At 37.4% G+C, this 22,989-nt stretch overlaps 1 protein-coding gene across 5 annotated transcripts in view; it reads right to left on the bottom strand.

Moving 5' to 3' along the window:
* Positions 1-22,989, bottom strand: part of LOC117405462 (roundabout homolog 1-like) — a 440,349-nt gene that overhangs the window by 57,398 nt on the left and 359,962 nt on the right. For all 5 annotated transcript variants that reach the window (XM_059031316.1, XM_059031315.1, XM_059031313.1 and 2 more), the window contains one exon: positions 654-811. In XM_059031316.1, coding sequence (XP_058887299.1) covers positions 654-811 — 158 coding nt within the window. The remainder of the gene's footprint in view (positions 1-653; positions 812-22,989) is intronic.

A 22,989-nucleotide genomic window follows, 5' to 3' on the forward strand; every position in this document is an offset into this window, starting at 1 on the left:
TTCATACATCTCATGGAACATATCTTTGCCATTAAAAATATGTCTTCTTTCAAGCTAATGCAAAACAGACTATAGCTTTTGTGTGCAAAGTAAATTTAAAGTGGAGTTATTAGTTATTTTACAGGAACGTAGCTTAAGAATTGTCTACGTGACCTGTGCCAGTACTACTAGTACAAAATGTAATTGCACACTATCTCAAATAAAATAACAAGGAAAATAATTTAAAAAATCACTCCCACAAGAATACATTCTTGAAAACAATTAGTTTACTTTGGTTTATAAAACAAAGCCAGGAAGACTGAATTGAAAGACAAGAACAAAATAAAATCATCACACAAAGACACACAATAATGGCTGTTCATGCTAGACAAAGAGAAGGTCACAAAAAAAAAAACAAGCCTGATTCCAACACAAAAACACTTAAATATTCTACACATTAATCATTTTCTTTGAAAAATGAAAATATTATTATTTGTACAGTCGAGCACACTCGCAAACTGAAGAAAAAGCCTTGGAAAAAAAATGCCCATAATTGTTATGGATACTCGTTTGTGCTTTGACTCGGGCACACCCCTAATAATTACCTAAACTGCGTCCTTTATAAGCTATGTGCATGCATTCACAAACAGCAGGCTATCAAAGTTGGAACTCACTGTAATTCTTTCATCTCTGTCGTCTATTGGAACTCCGTCTTTTTTCCAGGAAATGGTCGGTTCAGGGTGCCCACGAGGAGGCAGGCACTCCATTACTGCAGGTTCACCAGCTGCTACCATCACATCCGAAGGGTTCTGTCTGAAATCATCACGCAAGACTGTGGGAGGAAGAAGAAAATAACCATTTAACACTATCACTAAAAATAAGTAAGCATATTCAAAAAATGCTGTTCCTTTGCAGTATTTTTAAAATCTGTCTTATTATATGCCCAAATGGTCACCTTTTTTTTTTACTTCTCTGTGGCCATTGCATCTACATTGGTTTCCCCATCCGTGGAGTTTTTTTTAAATTATTATTCTTTTGAAAATAAGCTAAACAGACATGAGTACTTTGTTCTGTTTTTAGCAACAAACCTGCACCAAAATTAATCAGGCCATTCAACATGAACCAACCATCAAAGTGTGCCAAGTTACACCTTCAACAAACAGTAAAGCAAAAAAGAGTGAGCTGATTATCAAACTCTGGCTGTTGTCATAAGATGTAATATATTAAAGATTTAAGCTAAAATATAGAAAAATAATCATTCAAATTGCAGGCATCAGTTGAGCTCTGGATGAAACACAAGATACCACACTTCAAAAGATCAGTACCCTAAAGCCCCTTTTTCACACTGGCATACTCTACCCCAGTCGCAACCTACCCAGATCAGCACATGGTGTCATGCGGGTTGGCTACGTGATTTCACACTGCTTTTGATAAAGCAGGGTAGACCTAGGTCACAGACGCAAATACACAATTTGCGCATCAATGCCCCCGGAAGCAGCTTGTATCTGGCTCATGCTGTGACTCAAATCAACAAAAATATGCTTAAAACAGAATAAAAGAGAAATGTTCCATGTGGAAGTGAAATCTTCACGCAGACGTGGCTGTTTGTTTTTTGTCGGCTTACCAATGGCCGTCATGCATTTTGTCTCGCTCAACCCGGGTCCACCCGGGTACAACCAAGGTACGTGGTTTCACACTACATGGGATTGTGACCCGGGTAGCCAGAACCTGGGTAGGAGTGTCAGTCTGAAAGGGGCTTTACACTGAGTTTATACCCCCTTCCTATTTGTTACTTTTGAACAAAGGCTTTAAACTTTCTAGACAAGGTTTCTCAGATGTAAATTTAAGTACGGCAGTTTTAGATTGAAGCCTTACTCATAGCTGTGAACCAAGAAAATTGAAAATTATTCAATCTGAATAATGATTCCTGCAACAATACAGCCAAAATAAGATAAGCTCTACTCCTACGATAATTGAACATAATCTGTTTATGTTCCATTTGGCTGGCAGTTAGATTCCAAAGCTTTTACATTGGCTGACAGAGCTACATATTTGCATTACAGTCAGACTTATGAGTCTTGGAATTTAGTTTTGTAGTGTTTAAGCAGCAGAAAAATAGGTCCTGTAGGTTTTTTAATATTTAATCTTTTTTTGTTGTTTCTTTTGCCAATTAAATGCTATAAAATGATGCTACTTATAAATGTGAAACAATGCCAGAAGCTTTCTGCTGACAAAAACTGGGATTAAAACAAAAGTTTTGGGTCAGTTTGGTTGGCAAACACGAAAACCGTAACTGAGGAGCTAAAACTTATATTATACGTATTTTCATCATTACAAAATGGAAATGACTATTTATTTATTTTTTTGACAAAACTTTTAACTGCCACTTGCAATACATGCAGCATGTCTCAGATGTGACATATCTGACACGCTATTCCTTTTTTTCTCTTTTCATTACAACTTTTTTCATGTAAAACTGGCCTATATCCACAAAAAAGCTGCAATCAAGTATTTGATCTCCAAGATGACAGAAGCTCAAGCATGCTAAAGTGGTTGAAGCTGTTTTTTCAGGGGTGTGGCAGCACACCAAGGCATTCAAATCTGGTATAGTCTATAGATGGGTTGCAAAAAAGGAATTATTTGTTCATAAAAATGGCACTCTGATTTCTTAACTGCTAAAAACTGCCTCCAGCAGTTACTTGGCATGGCAACTGGGTCAGTCAGCAATACCTTTGTTCAAATGCTGAACCACAGTTGCCACAGACCTATTACTTGTAAGCAAATTTCCAGACTAGGTTACATCATTATGTGTCTTGCCCAAATAACTGACAAGTTCAGAATAATTACCCAGTAGAACATATTATCCAATGAACAGCTGACTCAAAAAGGTGCAAATTAACAAATCTGGCACAGAAGTCAAACCCAAGAAAGTTGGGTATTGTTGAAGATTTTTCAAACTTTCTAAGAGATTTCACTGCACATTAATACATGTATGTGTCTACAGCTCTCTTGTACCTACCGTGAGTCAGACTTTTCATGTAATACTAATAAACATTATAGGTATAGCTTAGAAACTCAATTTAACATGTATTAAAATGAATTTTATATTAAAAAACTAGACTATTTAAACATACTGCATAACAATTAATAATGAATTAATTAAATAATGGGGACTTTTACTAAAACAAAAGGCTGTAAATATTTAACGCTTTTTCAGCCTTGATGTAATGCGAAGTAGAAGATTTTATACCTGGCAAGGTAACGTCAGACCCGGAAGAAACACACAGCACTGCGAGTGAAATGAATGTACTGCTTGCGTGTTTAAATAAATAAACAAATAAAACAGCTGAACAAAACAAAGCACTGCACACAAAACAAAATCAGACAAATGAACAACAAATAGACAAAACGCGGCAAAAACTAAACACACAACAAGTAATGTGCTGGTCCTCCAGCACGAGTAGCAATTGTTATTTTTTACTAGTTTTGATTCTCAGCTCCGTCTCAATCCCGTTCCTTCTCCCTGAACACACTTTCCTTGTGTCACCCGTGATCACTCTATACACCTGTGGCTGGAGTCTTAATTAATCATTTAATCATTTATTCAATTCACTGCTCCACCACATTCTCACATGTTTATGCAGGGAGGATTAACTGCCTCCCTGTCACCCAGTATTCCACACACACATCCCCATGTTCATATACAAATACACACTATAATCTACACGTGAAGTGAATTTGCAATCCCCGTGCCTAAATACAAATATACATTTTAAATCACTGTGTTACACAACTCACACTCCGTGCATCAATACATACACACCACATAAAACAAACACACACAAATACGCACAGGGACGGGGCACCCCGCCACAGGGAGACGTGTTTTTGGTACAATTTAAAATAATGGCTGCAAATTCATAATTAATTCCGGCTGAATACAACAGGAATAACACCTGAATATCTTATGCACTTCCTCGGAGTTCTGAAGTAATTCATTTTGAATTCAGTCTTGTTCATTCATGTGGATTTAATCATCCATATTCATTCCATGTTTCTTTGTAACAAATAATGTTGATCACATGTAACAGGCATGCATCCAGATTCTCTTACTCGCCCACCAGGGGATTGTAATCCAGGGGGGGAAAGAGCAACATAATGTGTTACAAAGGAACATGGAATGAATACAGGTAATTAAATCCACATAAATTAACAGGTCTGAATTAAAACAAATTACTTCAGAACTCAGAGGAAGTGCATAAGCAAAGTGGCCATAAGCAATGCTTAAATGCATGACAAATGCAACTTCAAAAATCCAAAATCCCCAGATACCATAATATTTTGGTACAAATAGCAACAACAATAATAATAATAATAATTCATTATTTCAGTTTTTTATTTTTCTTAACAATATTTCCCAACATAAAACCAATGTCACCTTACAATAATTGATTTTGCGTTTCAGTGTTTTAAAATAAAATATCAAACAGAACGAAATTTCAATGTACCATTTGTAATTCAGTAATATGAGAGAATTGGTCATGAGTCTGAACACTTTTGCAAGGCACTGTATGTATGTATATATATATATATATATATATATATATATATATATATATATATATATACACAGACGTGCTCAAATTTGTTGGTACCCCTCCACAAAAAACGAAGAACGCACAATTTTCTCTGAAATAACTTGAAACTGACAAAAGTAATTGGCATCCACCATTGTTTATTCCATATTTAATAGAAATCAGACTTTGCTTTTGATTTTTTATTCAACATATTGTAAATAATAAAACAAATGAAAATGGCATGGACAAAAATGATGGGACCGCTAACCTAATATTTTGTTGCACAACCTTTAGAGGCAATCACTGCAATCAAACGTTTTCTGTAGCTCTCAATGATACTTCTGCACCTGTTAACAGGTAGTTTGGCCCACAAACTGCTCCAGCTGTCTCAGGTTTGATGGGTGCCTTCTCCAGACTGCAAGTTTCAGCTCTTTCCATAGATGTTCGATAGGATTCAGATCAGGACTCATAGAAGGCCACTTCAGAATAGTCCAATGTTTTGTTCTTATCCATTCTTGGGTGCTTTTAGCTGTGTGTTTTGGGTCATTATCCTGTTGGAGGACCCATGACCTGCGACTGAGACAGAGCTTTCTGACACTGGGCAGTACGTTTCGCTCCAGAATTCCTTGATAGTCTTGAGATTTCATTGTGCCCTGCACAGATTCAAGGCACCCTGTGCCAGGCGCAGCAAAGCAGCCCCAAAACATAACCCAGCCTCCTCCATGTTTCACTGTAGGTATGGTGTTCTTTTCTTTGAAAGCTTCATTTTTTCGTCTGTGAACATAGAGCTGATGTGACTTGCCAAAAAGCTCCAGTTTTGACTCATCTGTCCAAAGGACATTCTCCCAGAAGGATTGTGGCTTGTCAATATGCATTTTAGCAAATTCCAGTCTGGCTTTATGTTTTTCTTTCAAAAGTGAAGTCCTCCTGGGTCTTCTTCCATGGAGCCCACTTTCGCTCAAAAAGCGACGGATGGTGCGATCAGAAACTGACGTACCTTCACCTTGGAGTTCAGCTTGTATCTCTTTGGCAGTTATCCTTGGTTCTTTTTCTACCATTCACACTATCCTTCTGTTCAATCTGGGGTCGATTTTCCTCTTGTGGCTGCGCCCAGGGAGGTCGGCTACAGTTCCATGGACCTTAAACTTCTTAATAATATTTGCAACTGTTGTCACAGGAACATCAAGCTGCTTGGCAATGGTCTTGTAGCCTTTACCTTTACCATGCTTGTCTATTATTTTCTTTCTGATCTCCTCAGACAACTCTCTCCTTTGCTTTCTCTGGTCCATGTTCAGTGTGGTGCACACAATGATACCAAACAGCACAGTGACTACTTTTCCCCATTTAAATAGGCTGAATGACTGATTACAAGATTGGAGACATGTGTGATACTAATTAAAGAATCTAATTAGTTTGAAATATCACTATAATCCAATTATTTATTATCTTTTCTAAGGGGTACCAACAAATGTGTCCAGGCCATTTTAGAATATCTTTGTAGAATAAGCAATAATTCATCTCTTTTCACAGCTTCTTTGCTTTATTCTATGACATACCAAAGGCATGCAAGTATACATGATAAAATAGCTTTTAATTTCATCACTTTTCAGGAGGAATGAAGCATTATTTCAATGAGCTGTAAGGGTACCAAGAAATTTAAGCACGTCTGTATATATGCTTGGAAATTAAAGAATAATGAAAAATGTTTATCTATTCCACCACACCAATTGCTTTGAGCACTTAAGTCAGCAGAAGGTAAAGCCGACTAACAACTCAATTAAACTGTTTAAATCAGACTGCACTGACAAAGGATAAAATAATAAAGTTGTGACTAGGTACTACTTGATGGATTATAAAACGTATCTCAAAACTTCTCAGCTGATCTATTTGTCCAATTTAAGTAGGCATGTCAGGTATTTTTTTATTGTATGTAGATAATTCAGTTTCTTCAAGTAAAAAAAAAAAATATGAAAAACTAACAAGATCAAATCCATTTAAGATCATTACAGAGATACTGTATCAGCCCTGTAATTAGTTTTGCAGCTGTACTATATATAAATATATGGGTTTGCCTGAGGGACTCTGTGTTCTCATAAATTTAGGATTTCCCCCATTTCTCAAAATAATTGTTCTGTCTTCCTTTTCATGTGTCTTGAGTTTCAGCAATAAATTTGAAATGGTCTAATGTACATTTACATCGGACAATTTATTGCTCCACTGCGTTCAAAATAGTTATTTTAGATGTGAAATAATGTCTTGAAAGTAAGAGTTCGCAACATTTCTATATTTACTACAAAATGTTTTGTTTATTGTGATGTTAAATGTAAACTAGCCTTCAACTTCAAAACCCCCAATCATAAATTCAGTGTGGGAAGGCATTAGGCAAACATTTTGTCTACTTGAATTATTATTATTATTATTATTATTATTATTATTATTATTAATTGGTTATTTGGTGTTTTTTTTATACAAATGATATTGCTGATTACAAGATAAAGCCCACCGGTAACTGGAGAAAAACCTCAAGTAAATGAACACTGAATTGCCCTTTTGACCTTTGCAGGAAAGAAGTCAATTCAGGCAGGGAGATACATCAATGTGACAAAAAACACACTGAAGGGAGACTGGAAACAGTTTTTCCATTAGACCGCAATTTTGTATTATCCAGGAATGACAGTACTGTATAGTGGCAGTACTGTGATAGTACTGTATGATAAAACATGCACAGGCTGCACTCTGTAGTGCCAAATTCCTACAAGTGTACACATGTTAATAATGTTTCATTAGCTTTTTATCTCTGAACGTGGGTTAAAACCTAGCGCTGACTACAAGTGGAATAGTGGGCTCAACTTAATGCCCAGGAGAAATTAGTCACATAACCACCACCCAATTAGGCAGAACTGGCAGTTTTCTCGAGAAGTCAGGATTGAGGTGTGCTGGCACCATGCGCAACTGTAGCCAGTGCTATTGTCACTCATCTTTCATGAGTAGTAAATTAACAAATGTCAGCAAACAGTAAATTATGTCAGTTGGTGGCAATGTGAAGAAAAAAAGAAAACGATTGTCAAAGGGCTTTGTGGTAGGTAGAGCTGAGCTCCATGAACATCTGACCCTCTCCCTCAGACCAGAAAGGCTAGGAATTAACAAGCAAACCTCCTTGTTAGATCAAAGCAAGACATACAGGAAGAAACCTGAACCCCGATAACTGACAAATTCCTTCTTAAACCTCTAAGCATTTAATTGGGCATCACTTGAGCCAAGATACCATTTCTGCTTATTGTACAGTTCACAACGTGTACACCAGGCACTTTTGTGAGGTTTTCTCTTCAGTTTTGTCAAATTGAGTATTAAATCTCCCTATTCTCCATATTTTAGAAGAGATTCTCATATTTCAAAAGCAGTCATTTAAAACCAGTTTTAGTATTAAAAAATGCACAAGCCTTTTATCTCTTGTAATTGCTGCGAATCCTCCTTTTAGGCACTATGTAGATGAGTTTCCCGCTGTGCAAGACTGCGACTGGAATATTTGTATGCTCTCCTCTATCCAGCGGATAGTATCTTAGCCCACTATTGAGTCAGCAGTCTGTGAGAGCAAAGGGTTTTGAACTGTCAAAGTTCAATTAAACGAAGCTGATGAACATGGCTCCCAGTATTGTATGGGTGTATGGGAAACAATCTGTCAATACTGTACATCAAGACGGAGAGAAACTTTGTGCACAGGATGTAAAGCAGCCACCCCTTAGATTGTGGCTCATGTACACACATGCACAATTAAAAAAACAAGCTTTATTTAATGTTGAAACAAAACGTTATCTTATAATACGTTATGGTGGTTAAATATTTGTCTTAATACAGGTTTATTGTGCTATTTTCCATGTGCTCTACTGACAAACACACAAAACATCAACAGCACTAAATATCTGCTGTCTGTTGCATTTATAAAGCATCATGCTTCTGTGTATAAAAAGGAATTAAGGCACTGATGTCAGAGTGCTGATGTTCTGTAATTAAAGTATGGTTTTGTGTACCATTATTGTTAGGCAAAGGATGAAAATGCTCAATGGTTGAAGCCCTCTGAGTCTGATATAACATTCATTTATTTTACCACTGCTATCAGTTTAACTCAAAGTAAAGTATATTGGATGGCTACAGTTGTTCTTGACATACAGTATCAAAATAAACTGCGCGTGTGAAAATAAATTGGACCTGATGCGCCTGACACGCGCTGAATAAATGGACCGCAAAGGGTTAAATGTTACTGTTAAAAAATTATGTCTGTGCCATATTTGTACAGCTACAGTATATATAGTTGTTCCATATAAATACACTTGAAAACAAGCGCTTTAAACTTATTGGCAACGTTCGGTTAATGACAACTTTTTTTGCTGGGAACCGAGAGGTTGTTAATAAGCAGCATCTACTGTATTTCATTTTACTCTGCATAGATAAAATCTAGATACTGATATATTTTAGGAGTTACTGTACTCTTCTCAAGGGAGTTAAAACATTTTACACAAACATTTATTTTAATGAGTAACTGGATATTTACAGGACTGAAAGTGCTGAGATGTCTGGTAACTGTCATGTTTACACTAAAACTCCAAGTTATCCCCCCCCCCGCTACTCCGCTTACTGCATTTCCTGGAAAGATGACAAAGGATATTAGAAAACATCAGTAAACTGCTAACATCTGTTTGATTTGCAACTTGGAATCCATAATCCTGTTAGAAACGATTCAGAGATAATATACTGTCGTTAGGATCTTGTGCCAGCAGTGGTTTCTCAGCCAAATCCTTCATGTGGCTGGTCTCTTCTTACAGAAAAAAAGGTGTGTTGCTTCAGTACTCAAATTATCAGCTAATTTATCTGAATTCTTCTCCTGTCAATGGGCATTGGGAATATGCCAGCTTTTTAACAGTTATGAATGGTATTTTATGTGGGTTTGGTTGCTTAATGATTCTATGACTTCTTGAAGCCTTAAATCACAGCTGCCAGTTCCAGGATAATATTTCTAAAGGCCGTTAACTCGAAGGCCAAACCAAATCTGGGCAAAAATGAGCTCTTGCAAACAAAGTAATTCGATTGCTGTGTGTTGGTAGTGTATGCATCTGTGTTTGAACGTGGCTCAACACTGAGGCAATGCCTAGCTGGCAGTGCCACTTCATGCTGGTAAATAACTTTGGTCAACCATGGATAAAAATATGATGAAGGATGCTTGCTGTTCTTGACCCAGACTTTAGCTGTGTGGTTCTAGTTACATTAATACACTAGTTGTACAAAAAAGGACAAATTTTATCCAAAGTGCATTGTGTAACAGACTCTTACCTGTTCCTGCACAAAATCAGGTTTTTCACCTAAGGCACATTCCACACTTCTGTTATTATTTTTTTTCATTTTTACATTGTTGCTATCTTATTAGGGGGTACTGGGTCAGACTTCAAATGTTACATTAGTGCTTGTATTGCTCAGGGCTATAATATCTATTCAAAATGTGTATTAATTTGATCTATGTTGGAACCCAAATATATTTTTAAAGCATAACACTCATTTTACATAAAGTCTGGAACCGGTAACACTGTTTTCCTGAATTTGAAGGAAAATGTAAAACAGATGCAGAAATATCAAACTGAAAATTAATGGAAATTATTCTGTACTATGCATGTTAATGAAAATCCAGACTGCTGTACATGGATTACTATTAACACACTAAGCTTTTCTGTCATACAAAGTCTAATTTCTGGAAAAAGGGACGTTAAAAAAACCTTTTGAAATGTTTTCTGTTGTTTAAGAGATCATGTGATGACATGCAAAGCTTGTCATAATTAGGAAAGAACAGTTCTTGCTACATACTTGTATAGTGTTCGGTTTGTCCTGTGTGCATTGGGGAAAAAACTGCTTTTGTTTCATCTTTGCTGAAGATAAGAAGATAATACTGAGCAAGATACCGCTTGCAACCCAGTATGGAAACTTGCCACTTTTTTAGACTGAATAATACCTCTACTGCATTGGGAAAGCTTGAAGTAATGTGTCAAAAACAGTGTTTTTTAATTAAATGTAACCTAGCTTAGATGAAAACTTCAATAAGGGATACTGCATCAGCTAGACTGATTCTGACAAATTGCTAAAAATCAACGTGAATGATGCAATCAAGTACTTGCAGAACCAATTAGGATTGTTCACTTGGGCATAAGAAGGCTTGAATTTAAGACCCTTGGAACTGAATAAATTAAAATCTAATTTACTATCTTGGAACCGTTTTAAAAGTAACCTCTCCTTTTGATTAAGTGTACCAATGTCATTAATGTAGTCCTCTCGACATTACAAGGCAGCAATCACAGCAACCAACATGTAGATTAATAAATAATACAGTAAAAGGTTTAATGACTAACTGCAGTAAATCATTTCTCTCAACAGGAAGCCCATTATTTAAATCCAATATGAACAAGGAGAAATATGAAATAAATAAGGCTGCCAGATGTGTTTTGTCTTATTTATTTTTAACTTTCACAATAAGACAATTCATAAATATATTATAGAATATTTATATATCTTCATAAAAGATCTCCAGTGTAAATACTGATTGGGAAAAAAAGCAATGCCACTTGGGAGAAGTTTTCTCTTGATTATATTTCAACCCATTTACAGTGATTTTGTCTGGAACTGCCTTCATACTAGATCTTAGTGTACAGGTCGAGTTGTATTAATGGTGGGATTACTCTGATCTCCACTGTCAGATCACATCTCGTCAAGCTAGCTATTACATCCTGTCAAGTTGAATATAAAGAACATCAATAGCTGTCATGCAACAGTGACAACAAACATTGATGTACAGGATGGTAAATTGTGCAAACTGCCATCTGTCAAACAACCCAAAACAAAAGGATCTGGTCAGCCTCTAGCTCAAAACAGTGGCAAACAAGTTAAAGTGGTCCAAATTGGCTTGAATTTTTCCAGTTTAAGCTCTGAGTCTTGCTTTTTTTTCTCTTTCACTGGATATTCAGCTATACACATCAGAGGCTGAATCCTGCACACGTCTCTTCCATCCTCAGCTGCTGTGCTGGCAGTTGTTTTTATCCCTCTTTATTGAGGTACTTCTTCAAACTCATCTATCTGTCATTCCTATGGTCTCTGCATGCCTTTTCAGTTAATACACAGGCAGTAAATTGGCTGTGTTTTTGCTCATCTTCAGACAGGTGACAAAGACAATGGAAAATGTAAAGATAAAAAAAAGACAGCTGCTGGTGCTTTGTTTATAGAAACACTGAATGCTGTGGTGGTTGCTGCCAGCTTTAACTATGGTGGTATCAGGTGCAATGTTAATGATCCAGAACAACCCCCCACCACATGGCACTTTGATCTCATCAGATTCAACCAAACTTGAAATAACTCTTGATTTATTTCTTTCCCCATGCCACTCTGCAGCATAGGCGCTCTGCCGTGCTTTATTCTCAAGTCAACTACCCCCTGAGTCTCATAGGGATTGTGTTGCTGGCAGCAACCGTCTACTGTATGTTCTGGCAGCATGAGACACGCTCAGTAAACCAATAGACACACATTGCATAGCAATTTCAGGCTTTACTACAAGCTTAATTAGTCACACCTGAGCTTAATTAGCCATATAGTATAGGCCATAGGCTTCGGTGTAACGTGTAACCTGATATTATTACAGTACTGCCTGTCTGGTTTGAGAGTAGTGTTTGGATTTAAACACTGAAATCAAATATTTTTATATAAAACAGCCAAGTACTAATAACCTAATTGGAATTGAGGTAGACAATAACACCAAGACTCGCCTACAACAAACACACAGCAAAATGATCACTATCATTAGAGTTTTTATGTTACGTTTCCAGTTTGCTTATGCTGTATACATGCTTAATCGTAATAACAAATCCCTACTGATTCAAACTTGCCACATTAAGTTCTACAGTGCTCCAGTCTCTTCAGAAACAGGTTTCTGGCCAACAATCAGATGTCTTTAAAACGAATATTTTCCCACACAAAGTTACAATGCCACATAATCTGCAAGATCGATCTGCATCAATCTCATTAGCTCTATAAGGCCTGATTGTTTTACCAAACTGGGATGTGTGGTGTGTGCACACATATTGAAGCAATTGAATTTGCCTGCAGCAACGCCCTTTGGGCACTGCTTCTGGTCCCCCAGCAGCTCAAGCCCAGACCACGTCCTCTCAGACGAGATCCCAGCCGTCTACTTCAAAGAAAAAGCAGAGCCAATGTGTCTTAACCTCCTCTTTGATTGCACACTGGCCTACCAGTCTCAAGTAGCAAGGCTAACTGCAATGGGTGTTAGAGACCTCCTATTGTTACACTAAATACTGCTTACCATGGGTAACAGTAGTAGGCATGAAAACTTTGTGAGCCCAGAGCCCCAAATATGCTGAGAGCCTATTCTCCACATGATTGAAGGGCTGCATAAAAGTGGTGTATATACCTCATGAAAAAACAATTAATAAGGCTGGTTTATACTTCTGACTGCGTCTTTTTTAAAAAGTCGCCTTTTCTTGTGTGTCTGCGACCGCAAAACGCACAGGGTTGGGTGATTTTGAAAAAATCCAACATTTGTTGCATGGTCGCAAGCCAGTGAAGCGTGATAGAGCAAGTTTTAGAGGGACCCAATAAACATGAACAACAGAACAGGATTTTAAACTTGCCTCTAAACTGAATGAAATTAAAGCGTAAATGAACCTTTGCTAAAATGAATATTGTTGCTTACATAGGCTACCATGCGCAGCAACCACTTGTATAATAATAATGAATACAATCTATTTTTATTTGTATTGTTATTCTTTTTATATATTTGAGTCACTAATAAGTTAACGTTGCTATTTATTTTCTGTATGCACTTACTTTCACCATCAAATCAGTAACGTTGCTCTGATCAGAACAGCTGATCAGTTTTACTTGTTTGCTGCTCATAAAAAATATATATGAGCCAATTTACACATTCACTTCATTCATGAGAAGGGCAATTTTAAAATCCAGTCTCAAAGTGTCTCGGGATTGTGGAGCCTCACTTTGATGCGTCAAAAAGTCTGCGAACAAAGTGTCTACAGCTGACGTACGGCTAATGTCTGTGAGAGAAGTATAAACCAACCTTTATTCTTCACCTAAATTGGTGTTTTGGCCTGTTTGCTTAATTAAGTTGTACTATCTCATCTTATTTTAATTTATTTATATATTTATTTTTTGTGATGATTTAACACAGATAAAGAGCTGCTTATTATACTAATGTGAATTTACAAAATTGAAACTGCAGTGCCTGAAAGTATCACACTTTCTAGACAAATAGGGATATTCACCACCTTCCAAACCATTACTCAGCAATTCAAATTAGACATCTGTAAACACAGTGCTACATAAATGTATTGAGTGTAGGAGTATAAACATTATATTTAAGCAACTCTAAAACTGCATTAAAATGTATTAATTTGGTCAGTTTATATAGCAGTTCCAAAGTTTAGGGAAAGCAAAGAGATTTTCAGTTTTAACGTAAATAAAGTAAATGTCTCAATGGCCCTAGGCAAATTATTCCAGGGGCATGAGGGTAATAATAATTTAAGGAAGGAACACCCAAGAAGAATGGCCCAGTATCTATAAATGTAGACAATTAAGTGAAGAGAAAGACCTCTGAATTAGAAATGAAGGAATACAGAATCACATAAACACGTGTAATAAGCTTGTTTCAGTCTTTGGTAGTAAACAGTGAGATTATTTTTAGTCAAAAGCATAACAAACAAAGCAGCATCACAGATTTAAATAGCAAGTGTCAGTGGTAAAAAAAGAAGAGACTTCAGATAAGAAACCAAACCATTATGTGAGGTAAGCCATAAGTTGGCAAACTTTCCTATACCTGTTCAATGTACATGCAAACCCAGACTCATCTTCCTTGATGTTAAGGGCTAAAAATCAAAGAGGATTACAATTGTATCTAACCAATTTATGTACAAGGGATTAAGATTGTATCTTAAATGTTTGAGTTGCTGATCTCTCTAAGTAAACTGTGCAATGCTGTTAATGGTGCATTTGTGTGCATGTTTTTTTTTTTTTAATTCATTTTCAACAGCCCTGAGAATCCACAATACCAATATTCCTCTTACATTCTACCTGTTACATTCTACCACCACTACAGTAATGAAAATATGTGTCTGTGTTGCAATGATTATGTTACTTGCAGTTGTAGTTACTAAGGTTTAATAATATGCTTAATAAGCTTCAGTATTTTTTGGCAATGTCTGCTATTGTTTATTTTCATTTGTAACATGTTTACAGAGCAGCCCTTTCCTTAATTTAGCCTACATGTGGGAGAATGGCCCAACAAAGTTTGACAGAGGAAATATCAAACCCTGTGTCAATGGACTGTTCCACAGTTTCAGTAAAGCAGGCTGTGTTCACAACTGCCCACTGAAGAAGACAAGTGGGCTTAAATGTCTGCAAACCAAAATTTGTTAACTCAATAGCACCAAAATTTACCATACCAAACAAATCATATTGTTTGCTGTTTACTTACAAAGCAAGCAGAGACAGAGGTGTTTCAGTGATTTGCGGTTTGGCATTTAGGTACACGTGCTACTCAAAACAGCAATTAAAACCTAGAAGAGTAAAAGACAACTCCCATGATGATGGAATTCTAGCCACTCATCTTGGCACTGGATCAAGGTTAAAACCTACTCACCGGTCCATCTTGGTGTGTGTTATTTAGAAATTATACTGGAAACTCCCAAGAAAATACTAAAAGACAGAGCTTCTATTGATTTGCATTTATTTAGGTTCATAACTCTTCACTAGCCCTGAGGCCAAAACTGAAGTTAATGTTTGTGTGTGACTTGGCACACCTTACTTCAATAAGACAGAGATTACCTGTAATATGGTTTCTTCCTAGGATGATGAACTCCACAAAAAGTGAACTCCTGGTCTCCATGTTGCTTGGTCAGGAAGAAACAAACTGATCTCTTACCCACAGATCATTGATGTAATCCTTTTTGGTGCCAAAGCCCATGTCACTTCCTCCATAAAAGCCCACGTCATAACCAATCATTGTACACATTTTAAAAATACAAACAAAAAGAGGGGAAAGGAGGGAGGGATATAGGTGTTTGGAGTTCATCATCCTATAAAGAAACCATATTACAGGTAATCTTTGTCTTCTTACCTCATCTGATGAACTCCACACATACTTGAACCATATCAAAGCATTTAAGACAAGAGGGTGATTGGTAGAAGTTAGGAGAGGTAGACACAGAATACACAGGAGTAAAAGTAGGCTGAAAACAACACACATTAAAGGTGTCATGCTAATAAAGGTCTCAGAGGAGGCCCAGGAGTGTGGCAGATGTCCTGTTTGGGCATATTATGTTTTGATGGATCCTTAAGATGGTTTCCTTCCAAGTCTACAACAGAACTTGATGCAGGATGAGATCCAGTTTAAATGTGTCTGTTCGGAGACAGTTTTGCCCTGGTTTTGAGATCACAGTCACTAGAAATGCAGTAGACATTTTTCTTACCTGTAGCTAGGATCAGAACTGTGGTAACCTAAACTGTTGAATACAGGCTAAGACTCCCCTGAGGGGCGATGTGTTTCCTTGGGGGGTTTTAGGTGGTAGCCCCACCAAACACTAGCCACTCTAGGGTGGGTACCTACATAGTGACGTTCTCAGCCAGGCAGCATGTTGGAGATTGCTGCAATGTGAACATTGATGGAGGGTAGGTAGAACCCTGAGGTATGATAATAAATGTAGATAGAAAGACTCCAAGTCGTGCACTGACCTTGGATCGCAACCGAGCACAATTCCTTTTCATCAGTATGGGTCTGAAACCTGAAGATTGTCCCCTTTCCATTTTCTTTTTGATCAAGTAAGGTTTGTACTTGTTCCGATAGCCCTAGCTCTTCAGTAGTTGCCCTTCAGTCTTCATGCAGCTAAAATCAACCGCAAAGGATTGTGGAAAACACCATCCTGTTCTGGGCAGCAGATCGGTGCTCCACTGTAGGTGCTTCAGCTATTTCCAGGATCTCAGAAATCCAAAACCTTGAGGCCCAGAGAGGAGCTAAGAACAAGACTGGCTCCCTCTCAATTTACGTTTCCAAATATTGTTGGCCTATGGTCAGGGACGAGTATGGCATGACTGCTCCCCGCTGAAAAAGGAGCAATTAAAGTAGTAGCTTGTAAACTAGTAGTTAACTATGCCCTGTAGCTCATCTGGCAGATTTGTTACTCGTGGGGTACCTTGTGTGCCGAGTATATCCGGAATGCTATTGCTAAAGTTCACCAAGTAGGTTGTCTGGTTTGTGATGTCCTTTGTTTTTCAGCATACAGCAGATTGCTGAAATTCGGGATGATTTTAGTGAAGGTGTTAGTTGTCACCTTGTAGTTCCTTTAACTCCCAAAGAAGGCTTGATGCTGAGGAAAACTGGGAAGGTAGTTAAAAAGAAAAAAAAGGAGACACCCCTATGCGTGTCACCTGTAGATTTGCTTCTCTTACCAAGGAGATTACTGCTGTCAATGCCCAGAAACAGCTGAAATGACTGTGCTGTTAGCCTGGCCCCTATGTAGAAGAGGTTTGACAGATGATGGTATGTTACTATCCACTCCTATGTGAAATACACTCTTCCTGCAAGTGTATAGAACTGGATTCCCAGAAATGCCGAGAGTGTGCTGTAGAGTGAGGTGATGTTTCCCTGTAGACAAATAAGCCTTACTTCTTACTGTGCTCCAGGGTTTACTGTCCTTTTATTTATTTTTTTGAGAGAGAAAGAGAACTTGCCCTCAAAAGACATCTAATGATGTATGTCTATGCCTTGTGAATGTTACTTCATCTAGACTTGGTGAATACTTCAGCTGCAGAGATCCCCAAGAAAGAAAAAAAACATCAAGCTGATATTGGCAGGTCCCGATGGATAACAGAGGTATTACTGCAGTCCTTATGTTTTTGGAGATGGAAGTGGCTTTACTACAACAGATAACTGAAATTGACCTCGTCTGAAAGAATGAGAGCATGGATTGAATCTTTTGTAAAAACTCTCCATCGTAACCAGTTTTCAGTGTGCAGACATATCCGTCGCTGGTGTTAAACTCTTCTCAATGTTGTTGGCTATTTATCCTGTGGGGTAGCTGGGTCAGTTTAAGTTACAAAGCAAGGAGTGCTGTGCGTGAGATTTTATGAAGTGAGCGTTTGCGCGCAGCTTAGAGGGAACATTACGACATTGTTGTATTCAGCAATAATAAAAATTCATGTGGTTTTGTCCAATGCAACTCTTGCAAAATATTACTGAAATATGACAGCAAAAAGACGGGAAATTCATTTCTGCAGCGGCACACTGAAAAAGTTATGTATTCGTCCTGTAGCTGTTTTAAAAGCCACAGTTGTGGTGTAATATTTGTTGTTGAACGTTAATTTAGCGGTTTGATATGATAAGTATGCGAATTTGCAAGAGCATCTTCTGTGTGGGTATTTATGGTAACACAGTTTTGAAAAAGCCTATTGTCTTCTTTTATGCAGTGTTGGATTACTAGGAAAGGAAGTAAATGAGATATGATTAATTGAATGATTTTTTTTTTATTTATTTACATTTTAACTGGAAACCAGGAATACTCTGCACTGAAGGTACTTGGTTGCAATATTATTATTATTATTATTATTATTATTATTATTATTATTATTATTATTATTATTATTATTATTATTATTATTTGTTTATTTAGCAGACGCCTTTATCCAAGGCGACTTACAGAGACTAGGGTGTGTGAACTATGCATCAGCTGCAGAGTCACTTACAACTACGTCTCACCCAAAAGACGGAGCACAAGGAGGTTAAGTGACTTGCTCAGGGTCACACAATGAGTCAGTGGCTGAGGTGGGATTTGAACCGGGGACCTCTTGGATACAAGACCGTTTTTTTAACCACTGGACCACAAATATTTCAAAGGTCTCGGGCTTGGGTTGGCTTCGGATTTTGTTTGGTCAGGTCAGGTTTTAAATTTAGGCAGACCTCTATTCCTCCATACCCAAGCAAATGCAAGAAAAAATTGTACAATGATTGGTTATAACGTGGGCTTTTATGGAGGAAGTGACATGGGCTTTGGCACCGAAAAGGATTACATCAATGATCTCTGGGTAAGAGATCAGTTTGTTTCCTCCTGACCAAGCAACATGGAAACCAGGAGTTCACTCTGTGTGGAGTTCAACAGACGAGGTAAGAAACAATACTTCTTTGATTCAATTTTTGAAGGAGCTCTTAAAACCACAAAAGTGCCTTTTGCTCACAAAGTAGTGCTAACTTGCTATAAACTATGAGCCAAGCTTACCCGACAGTAAATGGTTCACACACACTAATACACTAGTGCCCCTTAGTGTCAGCTTCCTGTCTGCATCCCGGCACCGTACCTGACTGTAACCATGTCATTGTCCCTAACTGTACATCACTTATATTGCAGCAGGACATACACAGTTGCCCAACTGAGATTATTATATTACTGCATCAATTTTAAACACATATGAAGCACAGTTAACACACAACGAACAATTAAACTTTTGTTGAATTAAGGAAAGTTTTTGTAGGATGTTTTTGAGCGGATTTTCAATTTTTTGTATTTATAAATATAAATGTGATTCATATTTTGTAATTAGTGTGTAATATGAATACATATTCAATAATTAAAACAGAAGTCTATAAACATAAGCATGTGGGGTTTATAGTCCCAAATAATACAAGTTGAGTCTGAAAGTTAATTCAGTCTAGATTTTCCATCCTTAAATAGAACGATCACATTCAAACTAATTTCAACAGTAGACCACTTTCCCATATGTTCCAAAGCACGATCACAAAGAAAACCAAATAACATAACTAATGGCAAGCAACAAACCAAGCGTGTAAAGCTGGCATGGTACTGTACTATATATGCTCCACTTTCCAGATGTTTTTACTAGCAAAAATAGAAATTACAAATTAACATTGTCTTTGATCATTCAGTATGACAAGGAATTTCAAAAGCAAAACGTTACATTCCATGCTGATTTTTTGCTCTCCTCCTGTATACTTTTAAACAAAATGGCATGTTATATTCACACAAGTGCTAATTTGCATGTAGACACACAAATGGACTCAATAATCCATCAGTAAGCTTTTTCCATTCGCTTCATGCATATTTATGAAGTACTGCACCATTATGTTGAGCTAGCCAAAACGGCACATGATCTTTTGTTCATAATAGCTACTAGGGAGAAAAATTGCACAGGCTCTTCACACCAATGCAAGCTTTTAGTTGGGCTAACATGTACTGAGAGGAAACGGCTCCAGTGTGACTTCACGCTTTGCCCACTGCTAGGAGGGTGCTCTATAAAGTCTATGTCACCACTATGTGGCCTAAAGTGGCCAACACTTTAATGGATTTTAAAAGTAAAGATAGTGTAGTGCTGTGCTCTGTCGAATTTAAATTTCTGCATGTCATGTAATGAGGTTAGACTTTTACAATACTTGCTTGATCACCTGGCCAAGCAAGTGATGACTGTGGTTCCAACAATGTCAGATATAAGTCTGGGTTTTGAAATAAAACACATCATTAAAAACATGGATTCATTCCTGAATATATTTGAAAACAACATAAGGACAGCTATTTTAAACCCTTAAAATGGCTTTCTACTAGGAATCCCTTCACTACTCATGCTTCCTCATGTGTTCATGGATCAAACCCCCCAAAAAATGGTCACATTGAAGGGTGATGGCCTCCAATTATGTTGATCTTTGTTGCCTCTGACATTTTATTTCTCACTTATTAACCAACCGGTTGCTTCCCCTAATGACTAAGAAGACAGTCATTGCGATCCCTGTCACTAGAGGTATTCAATCCATTGTGATGATTTTGATGTGACTTGCAGACAGGCAATAAAATGGCTCTGAGAAAGTCATGACTATTTTCTTCCAGATTAAATAAGAGGTCATGGGCTTGAAAGGTCTTTTCACAGACCTGGGTAACCACCACTCGCAAACTACTGATCTCAGCACGCAGTGGAATATGTAATGTTCTTGTAGACTAGCTGTCATCACGTCTGCAAACCGTGGTTATTACCCAAGACAACATGTCTGTGTAACGTTCAACCTAAAGCGCCTCTTCAAATACTTAAAGGTTCACAGGCGCTGATATTAAGATCTCAACATTGTATAAGCCACAAGTTAGTCTGGCAAAGTATTTAAGCAGGTTTTCCTCTACACATAACTAAAGGTCCACATATTCGTCGAGGCTTGCTGAAAGCTCAAACCTGTATGCTATGCTATGGCTTTCAACAATCCAAATATAATCCACACTGTAGACTGCTACAACTCCAGAGGCAACAACACTGGCGATAATGCCAAACAGCTTGCAAGTTAAATAGAACACAGATTTCTCGCATTCACCCTTCAAAAGGCCTACTTTTGAACATTGTGCCAAACAGTGATATTATTACATTGTTCTGGAACGTGTTGTCATTTAATATTTCAATGTTTATTTGAAATCATTAAATAGTTAGATAATATAGTCAACCCTGTCTAATACTTATCTAAAACATGCATTTAGAACTACCTGTATGACTAAAATATTAAGCAAGTGACATACGTGAGCTTCTTCTGTTTATTCACAAGTTAAAAATACCCCACAGTAAGCAAAGTCATAGGATTTGTACAGAACAATTATGGTACCCAAGGGCCTTACACCAAGCAGAGAATACTATACGGTTCATGAGACAAGTCAGTGAGATACAGTATTTGTTGTTGTGTGCCATTCCCTATATATTTATTGCTGGTTTTCTTTTTTGCCTTAATAGGTTTTCTTTCTTTCTTTCTTTTTTGACTAGGGAAACATTAGGGTCTGTCGTAAGCTTTGCTGTAAAACTAGACAAACACATGTACTGTAGAAGTCAAAGACGACTCAGCATGGAAGCGCTCAGGCAAGAAGTGGGAGACCAAGCAACACATTCTAGCAGAGTGCTTTGTCTCATCCTGCCAAATTATTACATTTTTCCACAGGAGTCAACTTTCCATAAATATTTTCTGGTGAGTAGAAAAGTTAAGAGTTAACATTTGGAAAGCATCAAGCAATTACTGTCATTTATGTCATTATCTGGACTCCAGCTAACGTTGAGCAAGTCAAATTTATTTTCCTTGTCAGACAGACAGCTATCCCTTGGATTCAATGGAAGGGATGCACAACATGTGCAATCTGTCAAATACATAGTTTGGGCCAGCAAACTGCCCAAATCCTGGATTATTAAAACACTTTCTCCAATTAAAATTCTTTGCCTTGAACCTTTTGCTTGCACTCTGAGTTCACAGCTGCGTAGGAGTTGTGACATATTAAGATCGCATGGATGGTTACCACAGAATCTGCTTCTAGGAGTTAAGGGCAGGCTTTATTATCTCCTCTCCACTCGAGAAATGAAAAACAGAGTTTAGGGGAAGCGTGTGAGTGATTGTCCCTTCCAAATACTGAGTGTAAAGTAAGAAAGTACTGTTAAAAGTAATGGACTGTATAGACATTGATGGAAAGTTGTTGAAAGTAAGTCACAGTAAAATAATTGTCTAAGAAAACATACACCTTGAATCTTTTCTTCTTCTACAATTTAGTTTAACATTTGCAGTTGGAAAACTGAAAAAAGAAGGGTTTGGCATGGTGCCGGAAAGGAAACAAATCTAACATTGCATCAGTATTCAAAGGAGACCTATAGAAATATGATACTTGTTGTTTAAAGAAGCAGCAAGTATAACACACTGAGGGAAATAATTCTGAACCTTCAGTGTTTAGTCATGGATACTTTCATTTCAAGTCACAATAACATTCACATTTATTTTTCTTAACATCTGAATTCTATCAATCTTAGCGATCAGTCTTTTGCAAAAAGGTCTGCATCGACAAACAAGATTAGACAAACTGGACTTGCAGTACAGTCTCTCTGCAACATGTGCGGCAGTTTTACTTGGGCACATCTTTTCGTAATCAGCATGCATTGAGATTAAAATTGCTACCACATGCCAGCTAAACTTTAACAGATGTTTGAAGCAGAAGATCAAAAGGCATGTCATCGTATCTCCTCAGATCTGTTACCAGCTATGTAGAGGAGAAATGCTGAAATACAACACTCAGTCTTGCCACTTGTTGACTCCTTTAGTTTGTATGCAGAAGTGCAGCAATATTTTTCAACACAGAAACAAATTATACATTGAACAATGTTGGCTCTACCTGAAGAACTGCGAGCTAATACCAAGGGATGGTTACAACAATATCCCAGAATGCCCAGCAAGAAATTCCAGATGTATCCTGGTGAAAGCCTAAAATGTTCAAGTACTTGCTTTGTTATTCCAACTTAACTTATACCATAGAAGGACTTGATGGAAGATATGCTTCTAACTAATGCAGTAGGTAATGAACTTCAATCACAGTCC

The sequence above is a fragment of the Acipenser ruthenus genome, chromosome 9, assembly GCF_902713425.1.
Source record: "Acipenser ruthenus chromosome 9, fAciRut3.2 maternal haplotype, whole genome shotgun sequence".
In the NCBI taxonomy this organism is placed as follows: domain Eukaryota; kingdom Metazoa; phylum Chordata; class Actinopteri; order Acipenseriformes; family Acipenseridae; genus Acipenser; species Acipenser ruthenus.